The sequence below is a fragment of the Mus musculus genome, chromosome 17, assembly GCF_000001635.26.
Source record: "Mus musculus strain C57BL/6J chromosome 17, GRCm38.p6 C57BL/6J".
Lineage (NCBI taxonomy): Eukaryota > Metazoa > Chordata > Mammalia > Rodentia > Muridae > Mus > Mus musculus.
The window spans coordinates 34,684,549-34,706,788 of record NC_000083.6 but is presented as its reverse complement, the minus strand read 5'-3'; the positions used below and the strand labels follow the sequence as shown (position 1 = coordinate 34,706,788).

The 22,240-nt window shown below is 51.8% G+C and overlaps 1 protein-coding gene and 1 non-coding gene across 8 annotated transcripts in view; one reads left to right on the top strand and one right to left on the bottom strand.

Annotated features, from left to right (window-relative positions):
* The window catches only part of Tnxb (tenascin XB), a 59,363-nt gene that overhangs the window by 13,027 nt on the left and 24,096 nt on the right, over nucleotides 1-22,240 (bottom strand). For 3 of the 7 annotated variants that reach the window (XM_006525185.4, XM_006525187.4, XM_006525189.4), the window contains 15 exons: nucleotides 21,578-21,868; nucleotides 20,911-21,201; nucleotides 17,857-18,189; nucleotides 17,142-17,465; nucleotides 16,357-16,647; nucleotides 14,201-14,515; nucleotides 12,755-13,042; nucleotides 12,333-12,623; nucleotides 11,084-11,404; nucleotides 10,659-10,985; nucleotides 9,929-10,252; nucleotides 8,400-8,696; nucleotides 7,576-7,917; nucleotides 3,149-3,475; nucleotides 2,580-2,918 (listed from right to left, as the gene is read on the bottom strand). In XM_006525185.4, coding sequence (XP_006525248.1) covers nucleotides 2,580-2,918; nucleotides 3,149-3,475; nucleotides 7,576-7,917; nucleotides 8,400-8,696; nucleotides 9,929-10,252; nucleotides 10,659-10,985; nucleotides 11,084-11,404; nucleotides 12,333-12,623; nucleotides 12,755-13,042; nucleotides 14,201-14,515; nucleotides 16,357-16,647; nucleotides 17,142-17,465; nucleotides 17,857-18,189; nucleotides 20,911-21,201; nucleotides 21,578-21,868 — 4,701 coding nt within the window. The remainder of the gene's footprint in view (nucleotides 1-2,579; nucleotides 2,919-3,148; nucleotides 3,476-7,575; nucleotides 7,918-8,399; nucleotides 8,697-9,928; nucleotides 10,253-10,658; nucleotides 10,986-11,083; nucleotides 11,405-12,332; nucleotides 12,624-12,754; nucleotides 13,043-14,200; nucleotides 14,516-16,356; nucleotides 16,648-17,141; nucleotides 17,466-17,856; nucleotides 18,190-20,910; nucleotides 21,202-21,577; nucleotides 21,869-22,240) is intronic. The other 4 variants (XM_006525186.4, XM_006525188.4, XM_006525191.4 and 1 more) reach the window with 4 other exon arrangements.
* Nucleotides 18,987-19,093, top strand: Gm24389. The gene has a single exon (XR_003952460.1). It is a non-coding gene; the product is annotated as a U6 spliceosomal RNA (small nuclear RNA).

Here is a 22,240-nt window from a genome sequence, read left to right as displayed (position 1 = left end):
TGCACTAGTGAGTGAACTCATGACAGGTTTTACTCCCAAGCAGCAGTCCACAGAAGACGGATGATGAATGGTGTAGGTTAAACTCAGGGGCTGGAGAGATGACTCAGTAGTTAACAGCACTGGCTGCTCTTCCAGAGGTCCTGAGTTCAATTCCCAACAACCACATGGTGACTCAAAAACATCTATAATGGGAATCTGACACCCTCTTCTGGTGTGTCTAGAGACAGCTACAGTATACTCACATCAAATAAATGAATGAATCTTAAAAACAAAACAAAACACACAAAAAAAACCAACCTCCTCCTGCAAAAAAAGAAAAAAAAAACCATTAAACAAACAAACAAACTACATCAGCCCATGTTGCTGCTGGCCAGGAGCTTGTCAGAACTAGGGACCCAGTCCAACTGAAGGCATGGTAGGTTGGAGTACAACTATGGGCCTGAGTTGGTCCTCCAAGACCATCAAGCGCAAAGAGGTACACACCGGTCTTAAAGCAACAGTATCTTGGGATGAGGAGGACAGTTTATGGAAGAGGTCTGTGTGCTACGCAAGGCCAGGCAGGATGGTACACCTATTCTATCTATATGTTCTTAACATACCTCTCTTGGTCACGACAAGTGAAAACGATCAGATCATTTTGTACTGTGTTGAGCTTTGGCAATGTTTCCTCACTACCACCTTTGCTGCTGGGCTCCCAAGGTCAATCTGCATTCATTCGGAATGCTCAACAGGGGATCTTCAGAGCACTCCCCCAAGGCTGTCCTTACAGTCCTGCTTTTGGTCTTGGGATCCCTCGTTGTTATTCAGTCCACCTCTATGAAAGCACTGGGTTACATAGATAACATCATGCCCATCTCTGAATGATTTTGACTATCTAGAAATCCGTCTGAAGAACAGGAAAGTCATAAGTTCAAGAGCCTAGGGATGATGCCCTCCATCAACGGGAAAGGGGATGTCCAGAAGCTATAAGGTTGGTGAGTGGAAATCCAATAGGAGGATCGATCAGGCTACCTTCCTATGAGGTTGAGGTTAAGAACCCCCCAAAGCTAAGACTGTTGGTTGCAACATTAAATTAGATAGTACATCTCTATCGCCGAAGACCCTGCACATTTGCTGCAGAACATGGAGAAACCAGATGGACACTGGACTGGAAGGTCCCCTCTTGCTGGTCTGCATTTATATTACAGACAGGCACCATAAAGGGCGCTTTTGGAAAAATTCTCACCAACAGTCTTGCTTGTCTGTGACCCCTGAATTCTGCAGAGCCACCCATGCAGGCCCAACTAGCACAATAGAGGCATGGCTTTTATGGGGACAACATAATTAGGTCTGTGCCTCGGGAGGGAATTTACATCTCATACTGTAAACCAGGGGGGAAGCCTGTGGCTGGAGAAGACATAGGCCCTGATGGGGAGGCAGCAGCTGCTGTTTTATTAAATGGATATAATATGCCTATGCAATGGCCTTCTAAAATCTGTCTGCATCTATGGATTACAGTGGCTAGCAATGCCAATTTATCATGGAAGGAAACATCTCTTGCAATTAGAGGTAGACTGTAGGGACTCAACTGGTGAAATTACTGAAACAAAATGACAGTTGCTCTGTCATATACTCAGCAATAGATGGAAGAAAATAATGAAGCATTTCTATCCCCTCCTTCCAAGGTTCAGGGAACACTGCAGAAAAGTGGTGTGTGTGTGTGAGAGAGAGAGAGAGAGAGAAAGCCAGAAGAAGGAAGACAGAATTGTGTAGCTTTTTCCTCAGAACTGAAGCATTCCCTATCAGAGAAAAGCTCATTAGAATTCAGGAAGTCTGCTGTGGTAGTGTGTGCCTTTAATTCTAGTACTTGAGAGGCAGAGGCAGTCAGATCTCTGAGTTCCAAGTAAAGCTTGTCTACATAGTGAGTTCCAGGACAGCTATGGCTATGTAGAGAGGCCTTTTCTCAAAAACAAATCACAGCAAAATATTCAGAAAGTAAACAAAAGCTTACTCAAGAAGTAAAGAAAACTCACAAGTCTCAGGAAACTCCTGAAACTTACAAGACTCAGAGTCTGTCCCAATACTAGCTAAACAGTAGCAATTACTTTCAGGAGAGTTGGAGAAAGCTCCAAGGATGGCTCTTTTGTGAGTGATTATTCATGAGGAGGTTGACTTTTATATAATACACCTGCATTTGGGTCACCCATATTTTCTCCAAGTAACCCTTCACCCATACTCTTAAAGTAATCTACTGATTCAGATGTCAGACTTGTGTGGCATATCTTGTTAGTTGTCAGTATCCTATCTAGATATGTATCCCTAGGAAAAGTGAAGCACTCACACAGTCTTGCTGCTGTGAGAATAAGTGTTACCATAAAGATGGTAGAAAAGGGTCATCATTGGAGCCAAGAATTGGCTCAGGAGTTAAGAGTACTTGTAGGTCTTGCAAAGGACCTGGGTTCAATTCCCAGCACCCATGTGGAGGCTCCCCACTTCCTCAAGCACACATATGTGGTGCACAGACATATGTGCAGGCAAAGCACTCATATGAATAAAAGAAATTGTATCATTCCAAACAGAGCTATCTGACAGTCACTCACCAGTCACACCCACAGTCGACACGGGACCCACACGACGCCCCTCATGGAGCCCATACAGGTTCATCTTGTACTTGCGCCCAGGATCCAGGTCTCTTACGATGACCTCCCTCTCCTGGCCTCCAACACGCATCACCTGGGGCCGCCCATCACTGTCCTTGTACTGGACAGTGAAGGAGTCAAAGTCTCCCTTGGGGATGGTCCAGGAGAGGATCAGGGAGTCTGGGGATGATCCTGTCACTGTCAGCTCTCCCAGGAGCGGCTCCTCGGTGGGTTCTGGGGCCTCTGTGGGCTCTGGGGCCTCTGTGCTGGGCTCTGGGCTCGGGGGCTCTTCCTCTGCAGCTGAGAAGGAGACAGAGGGGGTGAGGTAGAATCCCTAGCATTCCCGAGCTCCTATGTCCCTGCTGTGGGGACCTGGACAGCCACGAGCACAGCAAAGGTCTGTATGGCCATGTTGTCCAGGGAGACCAGCCAGGACCAGGGGAGCCACCACTGCCTTAGTTGTAGCAGGCTTGTGGTATTGAACAGTTTTTGGTCACTGATTCCTTACCTACTAGTCACCGTCCACTCACCTGTCACTCCAACAACAGACACGGGACCCACACGCTGGCCACTGTAGATGCCATACAAGTTCATCTTGTACTTGTGATCTGGCTCCAGGCCAGAGATGGTGACCTGGTCCTCATGCCCTGGCACCCGCACCACCTTGGGCTGCCCATCCCCGTTCTTGTACTGGATCACAAATTGGTCAAACTGTTCCTCGGGGACTGTCCAGGAGAGGCTCAGGGAGTCAGGGGTGGCATCTGTCACAGTCAGCTCTCCCAGGTGTGGCTTCTTAGGAGGGGGCTCAGGAGTTGTGGTGGGCACCGCCTGTGTGGTCAGAGCTTCCTCCTCTGGAGCTGGAAACATACAGGAACAAGTTAAGTCTTTCTTGTCCTCAGTCTCCACATAAAGGACATTTATAAAAACAGAGTCTTGTGTGTGTGGCACCACAGGCTTTAACCACAGCACTAGGCAGTAGCGGGCTGATATTTGTGAGTTCAAAGCCAACCTGATCTGTGTAATGAGTTTCAGGCCAGTCAGGGCTACAAAATGTAGCTGTCCTGAGATGGCTCTCCCTGCAATCTCCCTCCTCACTAGGCTCTGGTCTTTGTCCCCATTCTGAAAGTGGACCTGCCCCAACTTAGCTGCCACCAGACTTGGAATGTTCCAGACTTTTGCTAAACCCCTCCTGGCTGCCTCATTCACCAGCCCGGAACCCTCTGGTGCGTGGGAGCACTCAGGCTGGATGGGAGCACTGAGGCTGGATGGGAGCACAGCACATCTCCCACACTTAGCCCTCCTGCCTTTAGACTACCTTCCTTCCTTGCCCCTTCTTGTCTTGCTCCACCTTGCAGCCCAAGATTTGCATATACCCATCTTTGATGCCAGATGCCAGCATTCAGCACAGAACCCAGGGCTTCCCAGGATATCCCGACTGTGTCGTAAGATCTCAGAGGCTGTCATACAAAATCTGGTTCTTTCTGGACCATGCTTTTATAGCCTGCTGCTCTCTGCACAAGTTTGGACTCACTTTTTCTAAAGCTGCTCCTGACCTCATGCCTATTAGACTTCAGTCTCACTAGTTCTCTGTGAGCAAGCTGGTTTTGGGTGACCCTTCTAGGTCCTTTCTTGTCCCTAGTCTTCCCTATCACAAGCTCATGTTTGGTGTGACTATAATAAACCCATTGCTCAGGAACTTGGCAGTCTCCCAGGCTCAAGGCTCATTAGATGCAGTCTGCACCTGGATCCATCACCTGTAACTTTGCTGATACACAGGATGGGTGTACAGTTAAGTAAAACTGTATCCCAGCACCTCCTTCACTGTTTCCATGGAGACAGAGCCTCTGTGAGGACTCCTGGGTCACATATTCCCAGGGAGTGCTAACATCTCTGTTGTCTGAAGCTGGGCTATTCAAGGCTCAGCTGTTCACTGGCCTCACAGTCAGGATCATCTGTCCCTCAGATGCTACTCATTAAATGACTGGTCTCTAAGGTGACAGGGCAGAAGCAGGGTCCCTTAAGAGGTGTGGCCTGGTAGACATTCCCCAGGTTGCTTAGGATGTGCCATTGAAAAGGACGGGGAGACTGAGATTCCTCTTTTTCTCCAGTCTGCTTTGAGGTGTTTGCTAATCCATGACAGGTTCTGAACGAGCAAGGCAGCCCATCAAAACCTGGGTGAAAGCAAAACTTCTCTCAGTTGATTATGTTCAGTACTATCACTAGAATGAGGCTGACAGAGTAGCTTGATAGGGATGCAGATAGACTCTAGGTGGACTGGTTACATCTGACCTGCTCTGTGGTGTGACCCAGGCACAAGGAAGTGCTTGCTAAGAACAAATGCTTCCAGGTAGCTGGTGACAAGGTGACAGCTTCTTAGTCCAGGCTGGATGTACCCATGATGGACAGAGCGGGGTTCAAGGCCCCAAATGGACCCATACAGGTACATTCTGAACTTGTGACTGGGGCTCCAGTTTCCCCACAGTCCTCCTGGCCTCCAGGTTGTACCTCTGAGGCCGCCCATCCCTAGCCTTGTAGAGTCAAAGTGGCCGTCCTGGGGAGTCTGGGGAGTAGTGATCCTGCCATTACTGGATCCTCCAGGAGTGGCTTCTCTGGGGATTCTGCACAGGGATCTCCTTCTCAGGGTCCTACGACTCGAGAGAATTGGGTCCCCAAAGTACACCCAGTAGCTAAAGTAGAAGGCTTGGGGACTCAGGTGGCCTCAAAGCAGCCATCTGGTCACTGGAGGCTGGAGAGGACTGAGTTATTCTTGCCGCCCCATCTGATAGTCAGACTGCCCATTTCCAGATCCTCAGGAGGCAACTGGAGCATGTGTGTCAGGAGCCAAAGCACTGCTCATTTCCTCTGACCCAATAGTCTCACTTCTGGGCATTTATCCTAAGAAAATTATTAAAAGTAGGGGAAAGTTACACCATGGAAGAATTCATAACAAGATTCTTCACGACAGTAAAATGTGTCAGGACCCAAATGACCCACAATGGATGATGACTGGTTTTCCTACAGGCCTTTCACCAAAAAGCATCAAATGACCATTAAAATGGTGATTAGTGAAGACTGTGTGGTCACAAGGTAAATGACTAGCATCCAACTGGCACCCAGAAAGTAAGAGACAACTGCTTGGGAGCACAGCCAGCTGCATGGGAGCACAGCCAGCTGCATGGGAGCACTCAGGCTGTATGGGATCACTTAGGCTGTGTGGGAGCATTCAGGCTGCAGACTTAATGTGCAGCCTGAGAGTGCAGAGCAGGAAGCTTGCTTACAGCTTACACCTCAGCTTCTGTGGGTTTGGTGGTGGTAGTGTGTGTGCCAGGAATGGTGCCCAAGGCCTCATGGGATAGATAAGCACTCACAGTTGCTAATGGTGGTTACTGCTCAAACGCTAGATTGAGCCTCTCACTCGCTGGTTTTCAAGCTTTGCATATCCTGTCATGTCCCTCACACCATGAAAATACAGGCTTGAAAAGAGACTATTGAATCATATCAGTAAGTGGGAGGGAGATGGGAACGGACAGTGAGGGAGGTGGGAAAATGGGCGAAGGACTTGGGGGAGGGGATATGGGAAAGCAGGAGATATGTGTCCCTTATGGACCACTCCTCTTGCCGTGAGTTGAGAATGGCCTTATGAGGAATGACAAGACTTAAAGAGACAGGATCCTGAGCCAAGGGTAAGAAGGAACAGTTTACCCCCAGTCGCAAACTCTAGCTACCCCATGCCCCACAAGCCTGCAGTCTGCTGAGAGCAAAGGCAGAAACAAGACCTGTCAAGCCAGGGACTGTGAGATATGACTCCTCTACCTAGACGGTCACAGGCACAGAGAGCCACAGGCTGCCTGCTCCGTGGCTGAGCAGCCTGACCTGCCCCACACAGTGATCTGCTCTTGACATCTCCGGTAAAGCAGGCTGTGTGACAATGACCCAGGGGCCCAAGTGCTCATTGTGATTTGTTCCCTCGCTGCTTAGGGACTGGCAAATTTAATTTTCTGAGAATTAGAAATGAACCGCGTTGCCAGGGTGACAGGAAGACAGATGGGGTGCTAAGGAAGAGACACTGCATTTTTCTGTTTTTCTGTGATTATAAAAGGAATGTGTAGAGGGGAAGGAGAAATGCTTGCCATGTTGGAACATTTGCACAGTGCAGAACAGACGAAACCAGAAAAAAAGGCAGCCCAGCAGTGCTCAGAACAACACCACATTCTGTTTCACAAAGCACTGCCGTGGGCGCTGTGGGCCGCACTCCCTTCCTCTGGCTCTCCACAATGTGATGCTTGCCGGCTGGTTGTGATTAGCACCCTTATAGGACTCTCGGCCTGTGGTCCCTCTTCTCTCCCTCCTCTTGCTTTTTACTTTTGGACTCTCACTTTCAGAGGTGCAGGCCCACTATAGTGGGGAGGAGGGTATGGTGGAGGGTGGGGAGGAGGGTGCAGTGGAACAGAGCAGCACACATCACAGCCGCGGCCAGGAGGAGAGAAAAGAAATCCAGGAGAGTCCAGGCCAAGAAACAGGTCCAAGAAAATGTCCCCAGTGAGTGCTTTCCCCACCAAGTGCCCACCCTACTTCCCATTAGCACCTAACAATGCCACAGAGCATGGGGCCATCAAGGTACTGAAGTGGTGTGTGAGTGTGCGTGAGAGTGTGTGTTTGTGTGTGTGTGAGACTGTGTGTGTGTACATGTGTGAGTTTGCATGCACATGTGTGACTGTGCATATGTGTGTACATATGTGTGAGTATGGGCATGGATGTGCATGTGTGTACATGTGTGTGATTATGTGTGCATGTGTGTCTGTGTTCACAACAGAGTGAGGCAAAGGCAGCTGTTGAACAAAGTCCAAGGCTGTGAAGGGGAATTCAATCTTAGCCTTGTGGGATAGGGAAAACAACCGAGAAGGTGACCACACACCCCTGAGGAAGGAGATACTCTATAGCCCCACTTCACACTCACCTGTCACACCTATGGTGGACACAGGGCCCACACGACGCCCCTCATGGAGCCCATACAGGTTCATCTTGTACTTGCGCCCAGGATCCAGGTCTCTCACGATGACCTCCCTCTCCTGGCCCCTGACACGTATCACCTGGGGCCTCCCATCACTGTCCTTGTACTGGACAGTGAAGGAGTCAAAGTCTCCCTTGGGAATGGTCCAGGAGAGGCTCAGGGAGTCTGGGGACGATCCTGTCACTGTCAGCTCTCCTAGGCGTGGCTCCTCTGTGGGCTCTGGGGCCTCTGTGGGCTCTGGGGCCTCTGTCCTGGGCTCTGTGGGGCTAGGAGGCTCTTCCTCTGCAGCTGAGAAGGAGACAGAGAAGTGAGCAGGGGGTGCTGGAGAGACAGCTCAGTCATTAAGAGCACTGACTTGCTCTTCCAGAGGTCTTGAGTTCAATTCCCAGCAACCACATGGTGGCTCACAACCATCTGTAATGGGATCTGATGCCCTCTTCTGGTGTGTCTGAAGACAGTGACAGTGCACTCATAAATAAAGCAAATCTTAAATTTAAAAAAAAAAAAAAGGAAGAAGAAGAAGAAGAAGTGAGCAGGGTTCTTTGTCCTCAGGTCTTGGGAAGGAGGCAGAAACCATAGCTACCAGGGGACTTGGATTCTACCAGCACAATAAAACCATCCATTTTCCTGTTGCCTAGGAGAAGGGGCCAGCTCTAGGGGAAAGGAAGTAGGCCACATACTTGTCCATGGCCCTCATCCCCACTCCTGTCACCAAGGAGCTAAGGTCACCTCCTCTTGAGTTTTACCTGAGTTTTCCATTGTCCACTCACCTGTCACCCCAACAGCAGACACAGGGCCCACACGCTGGCCACTGTAGATGCCATACAGGTTCATCTTGTACTTGTGGTCTGGCTCCAGGCCTGAGATGGTGACCTGGTCCTCATGCCCTGGCACCCGAACCACCTTGGGCTGCCCATCCCCGTTCTTGTACTGGATCACGAATTGGTCAAACTGCCCCTCAGGGACTGTCCAGGAGAGGCTCAGGGAGTCAGGGGTGGCATCTGTCACAGTCAGCTCCTCCAGGCGAGGTTTCAGGGAAGAGGCATCAGTAGGCTCCTCTTTGGGGTCTGGGGAAGACGTAAAACAGAATCTTTGCTGTTTATGGAAGGAATTTCCAAGTCCCAACGCTCTTAAATATGGGTCAGAAGGAGGCTGTGTCTAGGCCTGGTCATGTTCTCTTCCTGTTTATAATCACCAGGGCTTCTCCACGGTCTTCTTTGGAAATCAGACAGGTCAGGTCACCTTGGCTCTCAAGGCCTTGGCATATCGTAGCTCAGCCTTCCTTTACGCTATTTTATTTTATTTTATTTTATTTTATTTTATTTTATTTTATTTTATTTTTTAAGGCTGGGCTTCACATAAGCCAAGGTGGTCTTCTGCTGAAGAGATACAGAATAGGCTTAACTCCTGATCCTCCTGCTCTCTCTGTCCTGCAAGGGCAAGGATAATGGGTGTGTGTGTCACTATGCCTAGCCAGATCAAAAGCTTCTTTTGGGGGTGTCAGAACAAAAGTCCTGAAACTAGACTGTGGGGGTCCATGCTAGGAAAATGTGCAAGTGTGTTTCTGGTGCACCTCACACAGATTATTTTGATGGCACCTAAGTTGGGTCTAAATGTAGCTGTTAATGAAGAACTTTCCTTCAGGGGAGGAGAGGGCGGGACACAGGCCAGTGAGTACCTGATTGAAGGAGTCACGGACACACTGGCCTCATCACATCCTCTCCCTTGTATACACCTCTGAACTTCAAAATAAAAAAGAAAGCCTTTTTATTAGATTTACTCTTTTTATTTTATGTGAATGTGTCTCCTGCCTGTCTGTCCGTGCACCACGTGTGTGCTTGGCACCCGTGGAGGCCAGAAGAGGGCGTCAGATCCCCTGGAACTGGAGTTGTAGCTGGTTGTGAGCCAGCTACATGATGCTAAGAACTGATTCTGAATCCTCTGCAAGACCAATGAGTCTTGCAGAGCACTCTACATCACTGGGGTCTCGCTTTAACCCCAACCTTTGGAATCTTAACCAATTATTTGAGGGTGGGATTTGCTGATGGTTCATGGAATTTGTTTTCTCTAGAGTTCCTGTGGGAGAACAAGTCTAAAACATGCCTCAGAGGTGTCAGGACCCAGCAGATTCCTCCAGGCCTGACCTTTTCCTAAGAGGCATCCCGGCCCCAGCTTCCATCTGACCTTAGGCATTGGAGGTCAGGGATGAGTTAGAGTCTGAGGAGTTTTGAGGTCCTCAGTCTCTGTTGTAGAAAATACTGAGGGTTCTACTTGCCTGAGAAGTAGAACATACACTCACCAGTCACGCCCACGGTGGACACGGGGCCCACGCGACGCCCCTCATGAAGTCCATACAGGTTCATCTTGTACTTGCGCCCAGGATCCAGGTCTCTCACGATGACCTCCCTCTCCTGGCCCCCGACACGCATCACCTGGGGCCGCCCATCACTGTCCTTGTACTGGACAGTGAAGGAATCAAAGTCTCCCTGGGGAACGGTCCAGGAGAGGCTCAGGGAGTCTGGGGATGATCCTGTCACTGTCAGCTCTCCCAGGAGTGGCTCCTCGGTGGGCTCTGGGGCCTCTGTGCTGGGCTCTGTGGGGCTGGGGGGCTCTTCCACTGCAGCTGAGGAGACAGAGAGGTTAGCAGGGTCTCCAGCAGATGTCCCTGACTCTTGAGAAGATGAAAGATGCTAAGGCTACCAGATGGGTCCCGATGTCATTTCAGAGAAGCCCTCTTTGAGTCTGGTGGCCCTGTTTACCTGACCAACATGCTCAAGTTTTTCTGGGTGTGTGAGTTTGTGTGACCTGATGCAACCTGAGCAGCTACCAGCACAGCAACGGCTTCTGTGGAAGCCCTTGCCCAGGGAGATAGGCCCACCACAGGAGGGACACACAGGCTACACCCTCAGCTACAGCAGCTCTGTTACTGAACACTTCAGTCACTATTGACCTATCAGTTCCAGCTCATCTAACCTGAAGTCACTCCCCATTGAGTCCCCCACCCTGTGAGGATCCCACAGTCCACTCACCTGTCACCCCAACAGTAGACACGGGGCCAAAACGCTGACCACTGTGGATGCCATACAGGTTCAACTTGTACTTGTGGTCTGGCTCCAGGCCAGAGATGGTGACCTGGTCCTCATGCCCTGGCACCCGCACCACCTTGGGCTGCCCATCCCCGTTCTTGTACTGGATCACGAACTGGTCAAACTGTCCCTCGGGGACTGTCCAGGAAAGGCTCAGAGAGTCAGGGGTGGCATCTGTCACGGTCAGCTCTCCCAGTTGTGGCCTGGGCTCAGGAGTCATGGTGGGTGGCTCTGTGGACTCCTCTTCCTCCTCTTCTTCCTCCCACGGCACTGAACATGACATGAGGAACATGGCCATGGGGACATTGCCACCCTCTAGATCTCTGCAGCTGTTCAGAAGGTCAGACTTAAGAGTTTCTCTCACTTACCTGTCAGGGCCTCAATTTGAGCAGAGCCTACAGGCTGCCCATCATGGAAGCCATATAGGGTTATCAGGTATCTGTGGTTCGATTCCAGGCCAGTAAGGGTAATGTCAGTCTGGTCACCCTCTGTACTGGCCACTCTGAGTTGCCCATCTCTGTCAGTGTACTGGACCTCGAAGGAGTTAAATTCTCCCTCAGTCACCACCCAGGAGAGATGCAGGCTGTGAGGCGTGGCTTCCTCCACTCTCAGCTCCCCGAGGCGGGGCACAGCTGCAGGAGTTGAAGTTGTGGGGACCTCTGTCCAAGCTTCTGTTGTTTCTCTGGGGTCTGGTTCAGAGAGACATGGAGAGAAATGGCTGCTCTGTTGCAGAATTGATATGTTGAAGAGTGGTGGGGGATAGGAGGGAGAAAGGGTGTGGGGAAGAAGGGAGGGAGGCAGAGGCCGGAGGGTTGGCAAAAGCGTTTGAAGTAGAAGATGCTCCAAAATGAGATGCAGAGGCAGGCAAACCCTGAAGGACAGAAGGCACCTCAGTGTCTGCTAGGGCCTGGGGAGGTGAGGGCAAAGAGGACCTCGAAAGCTCCCAGCAGGAATGAAGCCATCCCAATGGAACCTTGTGCCCATCCAATGGACTGTCAGACCATTGAAACAAACTCCACCCAGTCCATGCCAAGTTACGCAGGAATCTCATGGGGGGAGGGATAAAGCTTGGTACAGTCAGAGGGGAAACATGTCTTCAGGAAAGAGATTTCACAATTCATCAGCCCACCGTGCAGGAGAGCGGAGCTGATGGGTGGAACCGCCTCTTGCCAGGGGTTGCTTACATATATATGTATATGTACACATATATGCATATATGTGTATTGTGTATGTTATGCGTGTGCATATATGTGTGTATATATGTATATGTATATTATGTGTGAGTGCATAATATATATATGTATATACATATATACATGTATATCCATTTAAAACTAAACCTCATGCCTGCCAAGACTTCAAAGATGGACTTGAGGGGTTCACTCTTTGCTCCTCTTCCCAACATGGCCACAGTGAATAAATCACTCTTTTCTTCTTATCTGTTTCTTTGGTCTACTGATCCTGGATACAGGGGTGAGGGAACTTTCTTGTGCCTCCCTGAGCCATCGTTCTGTGACTTATACATTTGCCAAGCCCATTTGGTACTATATGTAAATGTTGCCTCGATAAAGCCTCCCCCAAAAGAAGTGGTCCAGTTAGGTGGCCTGTCACACTCACCGGTCACAGCAATGACTGAAAGGGGACCCACACGCTTGCTGTCTCGGAGGCCGTAGAGTAGCAGCTTATACCTGCGACCTGGGTCTAGACCAGAGACTCTAACCTCTCTATGGCTTCCGTCCACAGGCACCACCTGGGACTGCCCATCCCTGTCCTTGTACTGGACCACAAAGGAGTCAAACTGGCCCTCGGAGACTGTCCAGGAGAGGTCCACGGAGTTTTGAGTCACACCAGTCACCCGCAGTTCCTCTCCCAGTCGAGATTTTGTGTGGTCCGCAGCATTCGTGGGCTCTGAGATGGAGACAGAGGCAAGACATAGCACAGCTGGTCGTGGCTGTGACCTTCAAGGGCAGAGCAGAGAAAGGAGAGGTTGTAGCCTCAGCAATGGCTTTCTGCCCTTTGTCCTGCCGGGAAGCTCTCACCTGTTATGCCCTCTGCAGTGAGGGGGCCAAAGCGTTTCCTTCCCAGAAGCCCATAGAGGAGGAATCTGTACTTGCGGCCAGCATCCAGGGCCGTGATAGTGGCTGTCCGCTCTTGACCCTTTACTGGCACCACCCTGGGCCCACTTTTGTCCTTGAACTGGACCACAAAAGAGTCAAAGTGGCCCTCGGGAACTGTCCAGGATAGGCGCAGAGAGTCCGTGGTAGGATCCGTCACCCACAGCTCTCCAAGGCGGGGAGGGGCCCCTGGGCTGGTGTCATCATGGGTAGCTGACGCAGAGAAACGTTCTTGTGTTTATTTTTTTCCAAAAACCGATTCTTTGACCACCTCCCAGCACTGGAAAAATCCAGAGTGGCCCAAGTGGTCAGTGCCCCCCACCCCACCCCCGGATATTTCCATCAGCCTCCAGTCCACTCCCTCATCTAGCCAGAGCCTCCTTCACTTGACCCCTGTGGGATGGGTCTTCTGTCCTGACTCAACCCTGTCAACGCTCACCCCAACTTCCCTCATCTTATCCTCGCTGACAAGAGGCTCTCTATCCCTTAGTGACTTTTCTTTCTACAGGGGACATCTCATTGTGATGATTGTCTCTGTCTAGTTTTCTTCTCAGAAGCCCCAGCTGAGTGACCTGACTGGTCCCTGGCGAATTCCTAGAGGGTAGAGGCTCATGGTGGGATTCAGACAAGTGGCGGATGCGGGATGCTGGGGGGTGGGGGGCGGCTAAGTGTGGCTCAACTTCCTGTTTTCTTTCTCATCTGACTCAGAACCTTGACTCCCCAGGAGGCATGGGGGTGACTGCACTAGACATGCTCTGCGGACTAGTGTTGGGGGTAACACAGAAGAAAACTCAGAGAAGGAATCCCATGACTGCCAAAGGAGCCAACTTGGGAAAGCGCTGGCCCGCTGCCCTCCTGGACAGCAAAGCCGCTGACGGAATTGTTATTGCAAGAGACTTCTGGCAATGGGAAGCCCCAGGGGGCAGAGGATGGCCTAGACCAAGAAAGGGACCAGCTGGGTAGGCTTTCTCTGGTTTCCATTTTCCCAGGCTCCAAGAACTCGAGAGAGGAAGGTGAGCCTCTCCTGGAGGTAGATGTGGGGCAGAGGGATGGGAGTCAGGGTGTGAGCTAGAAAGACAAGCAACCATCTCAGTCTGGGACAGTCTCATCTGGGGTGATAGGAGGGGCTCCTGGTTAGTTTCATTCCTCACCAAGAGGCCTCAGATCCCCACAGCCCATCACCCTGTGAAGGCCGAGCATGTAGAACAAACAGAGGAAAGAGAGAAGGTCTGAGAACCCGCCCCTGCTGGGTCTCTAACTGCTATGGACTGGAGTGGGTAAACAGAAAAGATGGCTAGCAGGAAGTTCAAACACTTCAGGGAAGGCCAGGGCCTCAGGTGGGGCTCAAGCCAGATCTCATGCAGTCCTCACCTGTCTTCGCCTCTACAGAGACCTGGCTGCGTCTTTTCCCATCTTGGACCCCAAAGAGCAGGAACTTGTACTTGCGAGAGGGCTCCAGGCCTGGGATGGTGACCTCCCGTAGGTCTGCTGCCACAGACACCACGTGGGGCTGGCCATCCCTGTCCTTGTACTGGACCGTGAAGGAGTCGAATTCACCCTCAGGGACAGTCCACAGGAGGCCCACTGAGTCCGGGGTCACATCTGTCACTGTTAGTTCCCCCAGTCGTGGTTCTGGGAGCAGCTTGGAGGCCTCGGTGGCTGGAGCTGGTGCTGGTGAGAGAGAGTCTAGGATGAGAAGAGAGATCATGTCTAAGCTGCTGGAGGAGAGACCCGGCTCTGCCTGTCTTGGGGGCTACCACTGAAGCAGGAGACTTTCCTCTTAATCTTCAGTAGCCGTACCAGCCTGGTGTTCCATGATCAGCATGGTATCAGCAGCACTTAGGGATGTCACTAACAGAAAGGCACGCTTTCCCATGGCCTTAGAGTGATCCAGAAACACCAAAGCGTTGTTTGCACTTGTCAGCTTTATGTGAGCTGACAAAGAAGTCCAGGTATGGCCAAGTCATAAATCAGACAGTAAATTTTTTGATAACGGCATACTGGTCTCTGGTATTCATAGCCTGCCTCCAAGGATCTCAAGGCCAAAGATGTTCAATGCCATCATATGGGATGACAGTCTCTGCATATCCTGAAAACTTTAAATCCTCTCCAAGTCACTTGCCATGCCCAATGCAAGGCAAATACTATGAAACTGGTTGGTAACTACAGATGAAAGTGTGTGTACATGTTCATGTGTGTGCACATAAGCATGCAGGTATGTGTGCATGTGGTCATGTGTGGGCGAGTAAGCCTGCACATATGTATCCATGTCCATGTGTGTGCAGGTGAGCATGCATGCATGTGTGTGTTCACGTGTGTGCAGGTGAGCCTGCATGCATGTGTGTGTGTGTGTGTGTGTGTGTGTGTGTGTGTGTGTGTGTGTTTGCACGTAGAGGCCTTTGGTGCTATTCCTGAGCAGTTGTCCACCTCATTTTCTTCTGAGACACAGTTCCTTACTGTGTTCTGCAGCTTGCTGTTTAGGCAAGGCTGGCTCACCAGTGAGTCCCAAGGATTCTCCTATTTCTGCCCCACCCCCACCCCCGCCCAGTGCTGGGATTACACCATGTCCAGCACCTTCCATGGGTTCTGAGGGTCTGACTCAGGCCCTCATGTTGTACTAATACCAACCGAGCTATCTCCCTGGTCCCGAGAAAGGATATTTTTTTCTTGGTTTGGGTGAAGGCACAAGTCACTGAACGTGACAATCTGACCTCAATTCCTGAGACTCACATGGCAGGTGGAAACTGTCTCCCATCAAGCTGTCCTCTGACTTCCTGCCATGCTGTGACCTGGGCACATCTACACGTATGACCATGTGTGCACACACACATGTAAAAGGTTATGGTTTTTGTCTATCTTCTGCCTACATCTGCATGTATACCCTAAAGGTGTGGAATGCTGGCTATAGCAGTCTGAGCAGGGCCCTTCACCATCATAGAAATTCTGTTTTCTAGGTGTTAATGCAGCAGTGTTCTGAGCACTGTTGGGGATTCCTCCAGATGCCCAGAAGAGATGAGAGGAAGAGAGAGATGTAGGCAGGAGACCAGGGAGGGGTGGCTTCCCCATGGGGAGCAGTGGGATTGGACCAGAAGGGGCTGTGACTTGGACAGGCACCCAGGACCTCAGAGGGGTCCTGATGCTTGACCCCCGTGAAGGACAGGAACGGGGTGGTGTTTGTGCTCAAGTCGAGTTGAGTTATCAAGAGAAGGGGAGGGAAAACGAAACAGCTGTGCCAAGTCAAAGAAAGGAGGGAGAGAGGAGGGAGAGAGGGACAGAGGCCAAATGGGAGGCAGGGTCAGGACTGGAGTGCAGATAGGGAAGCCACTGAGGGTGGGAAGGTTCCAGCCTTGGGGAAAAGCCAAAGGTTTGGAGACTTGGATGTCTGTGAGTCTGGAGTGAGGCCTGTAGGGTCACTGACACAGAGACTGTGGGGTGATGGATAAGAGTCCCATGCAAGGCTGGGGCAAGGGTTTTAAGGAAGGGCTATGGATACCCAGGGATGGGGACTGCCTGGCTCTGTCACTCACCTGTCATTGCTGACACGGAGAGGGGGCCCACACGTCGTCTACCGTGTAGCCCGTAGAAGTTCATTTTGTATATTCTTGCAGGGTCCAAGTCAAGGACAGTGACCTCACGCTGTTCTGCTGTCAGTGGTACCTCCCGGGGCTGCCCATCCCTGTCCTGGTACTGGACCACGAAGGAGTCAAACTGTCCCTCAGGAACTATCCACGAGAGGCTCACAGAATTGGGGGTTACACCAGTCACTGTCAACTCCTCCAGGCGTGGCTCAAGGGGGGGCTTTTCTTCTGGTTGTTTGTCTGAGACAGAAATGGTCTGCTAGAAGAGGTTCCTAGGAGTATTGTGCACAAAACTGCATCAAAGAAACACCCATCTACTGAGAAGATTCACCAGCAACTTGATGAATGTGGCGCCAGCAAGATGGCTCATCTGGTGTAAAAGTCTTTCAAGCAAGACTGAAAACCCAAGTTCCATCTCAGAACCCATGGAAAGAGAGGACCAGACCCACAGCGCTGTCCTGTGTACATGTGCCAACACACACACACATCAAATACAAGAGCCACAACATATATGCATATCTGGGTTCACCAAGTCCTTGTTAGCTGTCAGCCTGGGCTTACTGGAAAGGGATTTACAACAAAGCTGATAGCAGCCCTAGTCCCTGGTGATTCGCTCTGTCTAGGTCTTTCCAAGGAAGCAAGGTACCAATAGTCCACAGCTCAATAGCTCCTTGGCATGGGACAATGGGACTCAGCAGGAAGGGGGACAGAAGCAGATCCCAGTTCTCACTCACCGGTTGTGCCCACAGTGGACACAGGGCCCACACGATGCCCCTCATGGAGTCCATACAGGTTCATCTTGTATTTGTGCCCAGGATCCAGGTCTCTCACGATGACCTCCCTCTCCTGGCCCCCGACACGCATCACCTGGGGCCGCCCATCACTGCTCTTGTACTGGACAGTGAAGGAGTCAAAGTCTCCCTGGGGGACGGTCCAGGAGAGGCTCAGGGAGTCTGGGGACGATCCTGTCACTGTCAGCTCTCCCAGGAGCGGCTCCTCAGTGGGTTCTGGCGCCTCTGTGCTGGGCTCTGTGGGGCTGGGGGGTTCTTCCTCTGCAGCTGAGAAGGAGACAGAGAGGTGAGCAGGGTCCCCAGCAGATGTCCTCAGGCCTTGGGAAGGAGGACGAAACAATAGCTCCCAGGGGACCTAGGCTCAGTTTAGAGCTGCTCCATGAGGAGCAGTGTCCCTGGTCATCTGACAGCTGGCCAATATGCCCAAGCTCCTGGGTCAGCTGAGGGGACATAGACAGCCACCAACATAGCCACGGACTCTACAGCCCTCCTGCCCAGAGAGACAGGTCAGCTCAGGGGGCGGCGCACATAATAGTCGGTCATGGCTTCAGCCAAAATAGACCTGTGGGTCTGACCAATCCTTGGCCACTGTTTCCTAGTCACTAGTCACCAAAGAACAGCAGGTCCCACTTCCTGATGGGTCCCACAGTCCACTCACCTGTCACACCAACAACAGACACGGGGCCCACACGCTGGCCACTATGGATGCCATACAGGTTCATCTTATACTTGTGGTCTGGCTCCAGGCCGGAGATGGTGACCTGGTCCTCGTGTCCTGGCACCCGCACCACCTTGGGCTGCCCATCCCCGTTCTTGTACTGGATCACGAACTGGTCAAACTGTCCCTCGGAGACTGTCCAGGAGAGGCTCAGGGAGTTGGGTGTGGTGTCTGTCACGATCAGCTCTCTCAGGAGTGGCTTCTCGGGGGGCTCTGGGGCCTCTGTGCTGGGCTCTGGGGGGCTGAGGGGCTGGTCTACAACATCTGGTGGGGCTGAGAGAAGAGATCTGAGTCTCAGGCATTAATGGTGACTGGTTCATCAATGGGGATACCAAGGCATATCATTATGTATATTCCTCCATTGAAGGCTTAGAGTTCCCGTGGCCTTGTCATTCACCATCCAGTCCCTGATACATCATAAACTGAGCAACTGCATCCAGAGGGGTCATGGACACCAAGAGAACATGGTCCACAGAACCCACAAAGCTGGGTCAAAGGGGCTCACAGAGACTGCAGCAGCAATCACGGATGCTGCATCAAACGGTCTTAGGTTCTCAGCATGTATGTTGTGATTGGTTAGCTTGGGATGTTTGTGGGAGAAGAGGTGTCTATGACTCTTGCCTGCTCTTGGGACCCTTTTCTTCCTGTCGGGTTACCTCGTCCAGCCTTGATGTGAGGGTTTGTGCCTGGCCTTATTGTAACTTGTTAAGCCGTGTCTGGTTGAGATCCCTGGAAAGCTGCTGCTCTTAGCTAGGGTTGGGGTCGGGGGAGGAGTGGATCTAGGGGAGAGGGGAAGCAGGGGCTGCTGGGAGAGGTGGAGGGAGGGGAAACTGTGGTCAGGATGTAACCGTGAGAATAAAAACTAAAAATAGCACAATAAGAAACATAAGCTCCTGGGGCCGTTTGGGTACCGTGCTCCCTCCGTGCACCAGACCCTTCAGTCTTGAAGGAAGGAATGCATCACTGAGACAGCGCCCCTGGTTGCCTGCAGTGGTTCCATGGAGGGACTGAGGTGCAAGGGGCAGGAACCCTGGGGTGGTTGGTGGGGAGCAGACAAGAAGCAACCTGTGGTGCTCGCTTCGGCAGCACATATACTAAAATTGGAATGATACAGAGAAGATTAGCATGGCCCCTGCGCAAGGATGACACGCAAATTCGTGAAGCGTTCCATATTTTTAAGAACCTAGATGCCCCTCAACAGAGGAATGGATACAGAAAATGTGGTACATCTACACAATGGAGTACTACTCAGCTATTAAAAAGAATGAATTTATGAAATTCCTAGCCAAATGGATGGACCTGGAGGGCATCATCCTGAGTGAGGTAACACATTCACAAAGAAACTCACACAATATGTATTCACTGATAAGTGGATATTAGCCCCAAACCTAGGATACCCAAGATATAAGATATAATTTGCTAAACACATGAAACTCAAGGAGAATGAAGACTGAAGTGTGGACACTATGCCCCTCCTTAGATTTGGGAACAAAACACCCATGGAAGGAGTTACAGAGACGGAGTTTGGAGCTGAGATGAAAGGATGGACCATGTAGAGACTGCCATAGCCAGGGATCCACCCCATAATCAGCATCCAAACGCTGACACCAGTGCATACACTAGCAAGATTTTATTGAAAGGACGCAGATGTAGCTGTCTCTTGTGAGACTATGCCGGGGCCCAGCAAACACAGAAGTGGATGCTCACAGTCAGCTAATGGATGGATCATAGGGCTCCCAATGGAGGAGCTAGAGAAAGTAGCCAAGGAGCTAAAGGGATCTGCAACCCTATAGGTGGAACAACATTATGAGCTAACCAGTACCCCGGAGCTCTTGACTCTAGCTGCATATATATCAAAAGATGGCCTAGTCGGCCATCACTGGAAAGAGAGGCCCATTGGACTTGCAAACTTTATATGCCCCAGTACAGGGGAATACCAGGGCCAAAAAGGGGGAGTGGGTGGGCAGGGGAGTGGGGGTGGGTGGATATGGGGGACTTTTGGTATAGCATTGGAAATGTAAATGAGTTAAATACCTAATAAAAAATGGAAAAAAAAAAAAAAAAAAGAAGCAACCTGTGACAATGATGTGACAATGGTGGGGAGGTGAGGAGCAAAGGGAGGGTCCCGGGGAGGCAGGGGCGCTGCACCCCAGCAGTTTGCACGCAGGTGCTCTGAGCAGGAGCCACCTCTAGTTACTGATTCTTTTGTAGGCAAGGTCTTACTGTGCAGCCCAGGATGGCTTAGGACTCAACAATCCTCCTGCTTCAGCTGTGATTACCGTGTCTTAGCTGTGTCTTAGTATGCCTGTCTTGAACTTGAGAAACAGCCCTATGGGGGTGTCGCTATCAGGACCCCCCTCTTGGCAGAAGGGAAGGTGGGGACAGTGGGGTTAAGTGACTGGTCCAAGGTCCTGTGAGCAGTGAGTTATGAAGCCAGCACTGAGAGCCAGCCAGTTGCCGCCAAAGCACACGCTCTGCTCAGTAGCAGTACAGGACCCGCAGACAGCGACGGGGCTGGGCGCGTGAGGAAACATGATAGATGAGACCTGGGGCCAGCCTGACTGGGGCTATAGGAACGGGGGGCTAAAAGGAGCCCTTTCCACCTGTGAAGAGACTGGAGCAACATGGCTCCCTGGTCCCCTGAGTCTGCTGCCCTTGCACAGAGCAGCAGCTTTGGTGAGAGGATGCAGGGGTGGCTAGCAGAAACACCAGGAACTGAATCAGGGCCAGAGGGAGTTCAGTACAAGCCGCAGTACACTGTGGCTGAAGGAGAGGGCCTCTGGGGAAGGTGTGGCGTAGAAGAGGGGGAAATGAACGTGGAAGCCGTCTGAGGATCTGGGGCCTGGGTGAGGCGTCCTGGGATGTGAGGACATAAGAACTGCCCAGGAGGAAGGAGGCAGAGGCCTCCGCAGAAAGGGAAGGTGGGGCTAGGGCAGGCCCAGCGTGGAGGCTTGGGGCCAGCAGTGAAGGGAGCCATGTGGGGTTCTGACTCACCAGTTTTGGCCACCACTGATACCGGCCCCACACGCTGCCTGCCACGAAGCCCGTAGAGGTTCATCTTATACTTCCTGTTGGACTCCAGGCCGGGGACAGTGACCTCATTCTCATCACCTTCGATGGGTACACTCTGGGGCTGGCCCTGTGCATCCTTGTAAAGGATTACAAAGGAGTCGAAGGGACCCCGGGCCACTGTCCAGGACAGGCGCAGGGAGTCTGGGGTCACACCAGTCACAGTCAGTTCGCCGAGGCGGGGCGGCTCTGAGGACTCCTCTTTCGTCTCTGCAGCTGTAAGTAGTGGAGAAGCGTGAGCCAGGCACAGAACCAGCAACCTGGGATCGGGGTTCAGATTCAGCCCTGGGAGTTAGCACTCTTAACTGTGAGCGCTAAAACCCTGGGAAGCAGGGGCACAGAGAGACTATGACACACCTCCTGGGCTTTAGAGAGCACGCAGAATGGGGTGGAAGGGGCCTAGCTGCGCAGGAAAAGCTGGCTGCCCCTCAGCCTGGGAACAGGGCCAAAGTGTTGGGATCAGCCATTTTGCTGGGAGGCTCAGCTGGCTTCTGGCTGAGGGTGTGTGTGTGTGTGTGTGTGTGTGTGTGTGTGTGTGTGTGTAGAGCAAGAACAGGTCACATGAGAGAGAGCTTAGGTGGCAGTCACTCACCAGTAGTGCCATCAGCAGTAAGGGGCCCGTACCGCTTCTTATTGGCAATCCCAAACAGAGTGAACCTGTACTTGCGATTGGGGTCCAGTGGGGAGATCACCACTGAGCGATCAGGCCCCTCCACAGGTACCACACGGGGCTGGCCTTCCTTGTCTCTGTACTGGACCACGAAGGAGTCGAACTGGCCTCCGAGAACAGTCCAGGAGAGGTGCAATGAGTGTGGAGTGGGGTCTGTCACCCATAGCTCTCCCAGGCGGGGTGGGGATCCTGGGTCAGGGTCACTCTGAATCACTAGGAAAAGGGAGCAGAGAACGGGGGTCACGAGAGAAAGGACGTCCTGTGCAGCGGGTGTGCTCTGCTGGGCTGTGAGCTCTATCAGGGGCTGTGCCTGGTTACAGGAAGCAGTGATACCTTCTAAATGGCCCAGCACTGTACTGTTGCAGTGGCTACTTCCAGCCAAGGGAAGCAGGCTCCAGAAGGGGAGGGGTATCCCTGACACACACACTCCAACCTTTCCACATATGCAGCCAGGGAAATCTCCCGGAGGCAGCCTCCCGCTTCCAGCTTAACTTCTAGCCAGTTTCTCTCCCAAGACAGAACATCCTTGGAGTGTGTCAATGTGGGAAAGAGCCCCACACTGGGTTCTCCTCTTTGGGGTACCCA